The 7,477-nt window shown below is 41.1% G+C and overlaps 1 protein-coding gene across 1 annotated transcript; it reads left to right on the top strand.

The window, feature by feature from the left end:
• Nucleotides 1–3,873: 3,873 nt before the first annotated feature.
• LOC129752956 (uncharacterized) lies at nt 3,874–6,120 on the top strand. The gene has a single exon (XM_055748748.1). The coding sequence runs from the start codon at nt 3,874–3,876 to the stop codon at nt 6,118–6,120; it is 2,247 nt and encodes a 748-aa protein (XP_055604723.1).
• The last annotated feature ends 1,357 nt before the right edge of the window (nt 6,121–7,477 follow it).

Consider the following 7,477-nt stretch of genomic DNA (forward strand, 5'->3'; position numbering starts at 1 on the left):
AACTTAATATTAACATTAAACATTCATTACCGATATGGAAATCGAACCTATGCCTCAGGTGGTACAACACGGCCACCGAGACGTGAAAGATTGATTTTACCCAAAACTGATCACCGAAACTAGAAGTGATAGAAAAAATCTGTGAAATATTTTGAATTAAGGGAGTCAAACTCTTATAATATCAGTTGTATCATAGGCACCAGAAATACTGTTCCGCTGTGTAATCGTTACAAACTTTTTGATTTAAATAACAGAATTCTGATATCGTTTTTTGTCAAGAAATCAGAGTTTCGCTGAGTGCTGTCGATTAGAAATCTATAATCGTTAGCCCAGTTTTTATTACACAACTTTCCTTATTTCTGTCATTAATCAAGAAAAAAAAAACATTTCACTTCATCAGACAATTTTAACTTGCTTGAAACGAATATTATAGACTTAACTAACTTCTGTAAAACTTTTTTCCCAATAAACTTAATAAAAAGCTGAAATCCTACAAAACAGTCAACAATCTGGATAAATGGGACAAATGCAACTGCGCACAAGTGACGTGCATATCAAGTTAGTGATTTGGTTTAGTTGGGACTGCTATTTTATGATAATTAACAATTTATCGTAGAAAAAATCGTGAAATAAATTTAATTTGAGATAAGCTTCGCGGGCCGCACAAACATGCTTCGAGGACCGCATGCGGCCCGCGGGCCGCGGGTTGCTCACCCCTGCTCTAGATTGATGTTCTGCACCAGGATCAATGATTAGCTACGAAAGCTTTCTTCGGTCGAAACATATCAAAAACGTAGCGGTAAAGGAAGATAAATCCTAAATTTTTACGATTTGTGAAAGTTTTGCATTTTATTACTAAAATTTGTCCCAGATCCCTGCCTAATTACGTTTTGTTTAATAGACAAAGATTTTTGGATAATTTTAGTAAATGTTACTTTGCGAATCGCTGCTTTTGTAAATTAATGCTACCCACGTACGATTTTAAAGTACATAAAACTAAGTATACAGCAATTAGCGGATGCCCGTATATTGTGAAAAAACTACTTGGATTTTGCCCTGATTATTTGGAAAATGAAACAAGAAAATCGAATTCAGTTTAAAATTGTTTGTTGAAAATTGGATTTGTGAAAGTTTGTTTCATAAAAAATCAAACAAAAACTTTCCTTCGTATGCTTTAAACTTAAATTTAACACTGCTGATGTGTTGCGACAAAAAAATGTAAGTCGTTTTTCTTCACTAGATAAATGTCTGGAATTTCCTCAGATTTTGACGGATATTGCTCAGTTTTTGGAATGGAAAATTTCAGATTATTGACCCGGTTTTCCCCATGTTTTTTAAATAACTTGCCAGGAAGTGCCCTACCCGGCTACGTACAAAAATATTTTATACATAAACCTACATTGGACCTCTTCGACTGATGCTCTGTTCCGCTCTGCATAACGGCTTTTCTGAAGAAAACATTCCTGCATTGAAATCTTTCTGGCTTGATACACTGAGCTACTCAGCAGCGTCGCTAGAGCACAATTTTCTAGCCAGCTCCTTCTCTTTTCTGTAGAGCGAGCGACGTCCACTAACGAGGCTGCCGACCGGCTTGCATTTGAAGGCTCTAACATGACCCCTATCGAAGTGCCCATCCCACAACAAGACGCCTACCGATTTGTGAAAACCCAACTAGCGCTCGCCTGGGAAAAAACCTGGTTCAACAACCGAACCGCTAAATTACGCGAAGTAAAAAATTGTCCCCAACGGTGGATTGACCGCACAAACCCTATAGAAAAACGTGCTCTTACACGACTTCGGATTGGCCATACCAAACTAACCCACTCATACCTCCTCGATAAAGAGGACCCCCCTATTTGCCCCTCCTGTGACTGCTTAGTTACAGTTCGCCACATCCTAATTGACTGCGTAATTTACGCTAGACAGAGGACTGTCTGTCAGCTAGGCGACAATCTTCGCCTAGTTCTCTCCAACTGCCCCTCAGAAGAAGGCAAATTGATTGAATTTTTAAAAAGTTCTAAACTACTTGATGATCTGTAGAAAAAGGAAAAAAAAAAAAAAAAAAAAAAAAAACAAAAAAAAAAAACAAAACCAAAAAAAAAAACAAAAAAAAAAAAAACAAAAACAAAAAATCCAAAAAGATTTTAACACAGAAACAAAAGGAATTGGGAAGAATGACAGCTTGCTGTTAAATTCCTTGAAAAAAAAAAAAAAAAAAAAAAAAAAAAAAAAGAGCGACGTCCACCCGACCGTCAGAGCAACCGCATTCGGGCGCACTCGGCAAAAAGATAAGTGAACGTTGATCGGCTGAGCAGTGCACTCGGGAACCGAAATGATAAAAGTGTAATTCGTTCTCTGCTCTGTTCTGTTTGCGAGGTGTTGGACAAGCATGCTTGCAGTGGTTGATACTGATAGAGTTGTAGCAACCACCACACAATAGTAGGCCTAGCGTGGTTCGTCCCACAAGCGGAAACTTGCAGTACGAACGAACAAAAAGATGAAATGTGATCGCTCAGAAAAGCTTCAAATACGACCGAGACACATTTATCGATAGATGCGGTTCTCGGTATTGTATCATTACCAGACCGCACGTAATGATACAATACCGAGAACCGCATCTATCGATAGGTAAATGTGTCTCGGTCGTATTTGAAGCTTTTCTGAGCGATCACATTTCATCTTTTTGTTCGTTCGTACTGCAAGTTTCCGCTTGTGGGACGAACCACGCTAGGCCTACTATTGTGTGGTGGTTGCTACAACTCTATCAGTATCAACCACTGCAAGGTAGTAGGCCCGTGAGGAACAAAACGATGAAATGTGATGAAAAGTTTTCAAATTAAAATTACCCTCCCGCTCATTTTCAACATCTTTCACCTTATTCTAATCTTCTATCCGTCTATATTCTTTCAATTCTTAAATATTCTTTCTCAAAGAATATACAATTTCACCGATATAGCCGATAAAATAATTTCATTATTTATTTTTTTCTTTTATGTTTTTGTCATTCTGAAACATAAAAATATTTCAAAACCTGGGATTGCATTGGGAACCCACTTCGGACCACTTTCGTTTCCAAATTCATCTACCCGAACAATCCCAGTCCACACTCATGAGCAAAAGAATGGCCCTTTCTCAGATTGCTCAGCTCTTCGACCCGTTAGGATCGGTAGGTCCAGTCCATAGTACATGGAAAATAACAGGTAGGCCATTGCGCTTAACCTCACTTGGAAGCTCCGTGTATGTACACAGCATGCTTGCATACCAACTAAAATAGTTATGAGAATTTGGCAATTTTATATAGAACGGCGATCAAAATTATTAATTTCTCCGTCGATAGCCATTTGACTCTTTTGGAAAGAGCTTCAGATTAAAGGTTGTTTCTTCAGGCTCATCGGAAACTATTTTTTGCATTGGATTTTTTGATCTGATCCATAAATAATGAGCATTCAAAAGATATTTTCATCACCGTCCCTGTTTTTTTAGAGCAAGCAATGTAATATTTTCTTCCGACAATGTTAAAAAGTTAAAAAAGTGATCTAAAATACTTCATGTTTCTGTGATAAAAGGTCAATTTGTTTGAATTTTCATTCAAATCGCACAAGAAAAAGGCCACACAAGGCAAAAATATCAGCAGATTTTAGTTTTAAATCGACAAAAAGCCCATTGCATATTACTTTTAGAGATGTTGAAAAGCCAAATATTATTCGTTGCATTAAAATGCATCAGTGCTTATTTTTCCATAATTTTAAGAAAAATGTGATTTTCTGATATATTCCATACATTTGCCAGTTTTTTCCATAACTATTTTTCGGGGCCTCCAACCAATACGTTGAAAGAGAGCGGAATAGCCTACCTTGTATATTTCAAAGTACTATGGGTCCAGTCATCGTTACAGCGAAGGTGTTCATGCAGACTCTGTGGAGTCTCAAAGCAGACGACGGCAAAGCCTGGGGATGGGATCAACCTTTACCATCCTCACTTACAACGTACTGGCAAAACTACTACTCGCAGTTACCTCTTCTGGAGCACCTTCGAGTTCCTCGATGCATTGTGCTACCCCAATTCGATACGATACAACTGCATCTGTTCTCTGACGCATCGGAACACGCTTATGGTGCTTGTGCATACTTCCGGTCAACAGATTCCTCTGGCGCCATTTATGTCGGTTTCCTGACAGCCAAATCTAAAGTTGCCCCACTGAAGAAGCGTAGCATACCAAGGCTTGAGCTTTGCGGAGCACTCGAAGCAGCTCAATTATACCACAAAATATCCTCAGCATTCGGGCAAAAGTTTCAGACGTTTTTCTGGGTCGATTCAACTTCTGTGCTCGCTTGGCTGAAGGCAAGCCCTTCTGTTTGGACAACATTTGTCGCAAACCGCGTTTCCAAACTCCAGCTTTCGACAGAGGGTACATCCTGGAATCACGTCTCTGGTCAGCAAAACCCAGCTGATCATATCTCGAGGGATATCGATGCTCAAACGTTGATTTCATGTGAGCTATGGTGGCAAGGACCAGATTGGCTTCGCTCGAATCAGTGGCAACCATCATCGTCGACATCCTCCTTTGAAACCCAGTTAGAATTCCGTACATCGAGGCCCGCAGGTCTGATGACCACAACCACAACGACATTCCTCGACTCTTACATAGAACGTTTTTTCAAAATATCAAACCATGCTGCGCGTGACAGCATTCTGCATGCGATTTTGCCACAATTCTCGGAAGGGGCGACTCGGAAGTGCCAGGCTTTTCTTTCAACCACAGAAATCCGTGATGCTGAAACAACTCTCATCTGGTGGGTTCAAGCTCAAGAGTTTCCAGAGTGCATTGAAGCTCTGCGAGCTTCAAAATCGATCCCCGCCGAATCCCGGCTTAGATGGTTTACACCGTTTCTGGATCCGAGCCAAATAATGCGCATAGGAGGACGAATTGACAGATCGCCGCTAAACTACGATGCTAGGCATCAAATTTTGCTTCCCTACAATCATCGTTTTTCCGCATTATTGGTCGAGTGTCTTCACGAAAGAAATCTGCATGCTGCTCCGCAATTGCTCGTGGGATTACTCCGCCTGAAGTACTGGACCATAGGGGCCAGAAACCTGGCCAGAACCATCGTCCATCGCTGCCTAATCTGCGTCCGAGCTCGCCCTAAATTGGTGGAACAATTTATGGTGGAGCTGTCAAAGGAACGCATAAGCGCAAGTCGTCCTTTTACGATAACGGGAGTGGATTACTGGGGCCCTATTTTCCTGAAACCTCCGCATCGTCGTTCAGCATCCATCAAATCGTTTGTAGCAGTTTTCGTTTGCTTCAGCACAAAGGCCGTGCACATTGAAATGGTTTCGGACTTAACTACAGCGAAATTCATTCAGGCTCTGAGACGCTTCGTCTCGCGTCGGGGTCCACCTTCCGATCTACATAGCTACAATGGCAGAAACTTTCTCGGTGCTAAAAACGAATTGCACCGTCATCTTCGCAATCCAGAGTACAACGAGAAGGTAGCAATTGAATGTGCCGATTGCAACATCCGTTGGCATTTCAATCCACCGAGGGCATCGCATTTCGGCGGGCTATGGGAGTCCGCCATCAATTCAGCACAAAAACACTTCGTCCGTGTGGTCCGGGACCGCGCTCTGGCATACATGCACACCCTATTATGCCAGATAGAATGCTGCCTTAATTCACGGCCAATCGTTGCCTTGAGTGACGATCCTTCCGATTTCGAACCGCTGACACCTGGTCACTTCCTGGTTGGTACATCTCTTAAGGCGGTACCAGACGAAAATCTATCCGCAGACACGGTTCATTATCTGAAGAAGTGGCAACTCGTTCAGAAACTCTTCCAAGATGTGTGGCGACGCTGGCACCTAGAATATTTGACAACGTTACAACACAGAGTTAAATGGTGCAACCCACCTTTTACGATACGGGAGAACCAGCTTGTCCTATTGAAGGAAGAAGGAATTCCACCGATTCGTTGGCCGACAGCTAGGATCTCAAAAATCCATCCAGGGGCTGATGGAATCACTAGAGTGGTAACACTTAAAACTCCCAAGGGCTCGTGCACTAGACCGGTGGCGAAAATTTGCCTGTTGCCGATTACATCAGCATCGGAGGAATAAAATTTAACTGCCGACGCTGAGCAATCAACATCAGACAGAATTTGGAAGAAATCATAGAGCCTCCTTCAACACTTGCACGCGTTAGGGGCCGTTCAGATACCACGTGGACAGAAAAAATAGATTTTTGACCCTCTCCTCCCCCTCCGTGGACAAGCGTGGACATTTGGCAAACCCCTACCCCCCTCCCCGGATGTCCACGTGAACAGGTTTGAATTGTTTTTTTAAATACCTACACGGAAAAAAATTTTACTATTACGTGTCAATGAAAACTGCAACCTTTAAAATAAATCACCTGTAATTAACGAAACCTGTAATTTTAATTATTTTCCTTGAAAGTTAACGAAGATTCATTTATTATTACAGCAAATGTCCTGTAAAAAAGTTGTACACTAAAAATTAAATGTCACTTAGTCATGTTTTCGACCTGTAAAATTATTGTAAATGTCCTGCTCGTGTTTGTTACAGGACATTTGCGTAATTTTACATGAAATAGTTTTTGTTGTGTATAATTTGACAGTTACAAAACACCACCTTTTGCCTTTTTATTATAGAATTGGCTGATTTTGAAAAAAAACGAGTAAGAATTTCCTGGTATCACAAATTCTTAAAAATATTAAATTTGTAAATTATTATACTTATCACTTGCTTTTAAGTAGCTACTAATTGTTTAAACTTAAACTGGAAAGCTTTGCTATTTCAAGATTTTGATTTAAACCTCTTAATATTTATTCACCTTTATAATATATTTTTAAAGTAAGTATGTCCACGTGGCCCAAACCCCTACCCCCCTCTCCGTGGACAAGCGTGGACATTTCCATACCCCCCTCCCCCCCTCAAGTTGTCCACGTGGTATGTGAACGGCCCCTTATGGTTCCAGCTAAAATGTACAATACAAGGCACATTTTAGTTTGGAACAGGTGAGTACCTTTCCAAACTGCATCACATCCAAAAGAATCCGCTACCGGGTCTATTCTTCTAGGCACTTTCGCACTACAAATTACACTCCAGCCGCAACAATTCATCAGTGTTCCAGCATCGGTTCACATCGTCAAGCACTCTGGTTCCAGCCAATAGATCCTTTCAAGGCACACAATTTTTTTGGACCAGGTGAGTTCCTGTCCAAAGCGATTATTTTTCTCCGAAAACCGCTACCGGGTCTTAATTTGCAGGCACATTCAAACAATTCTGGACTCCGCGGCGACAACAAACAACGAAAGGTAAACAACATCTACACGCTCCGGGGGAAACAACTCAGATCGTACAAAATTTGGTCCAGTCGGATGCTGTCAGAAAAGTATTTTTCTGAAGGGGCCAGGATGTTCGTATACACGAAATTGAGTGCAGTGGCGCAACCTGG

The sequence above is a fragment of the Uranotaenia lowii genome, chromosome 3, assembly GCF_029784155.1.
Source record: "Uranotaenia lowii strain MFRU-FL chromosome 3, ASM2978415v1, whole genome shotgun sequence".
Classification (NCBI taxonomy): domain Eukaryota; kingdom Metazoa; phylum Arthropoda; class Insecta; order Diptera; family Culicidae; genus Uranotaenia; species Uranotaenia lowii.

What these genes read in the sequence shown, in the direction of transcription:
- LOC129752956 (XM_055748748.1), top strand. Translation starts at nt 3,874, where the DNA reads ATGGGTCCAGTCATCGTTACAGCGAAGGTGTTCATGCAGACTCTGTGG.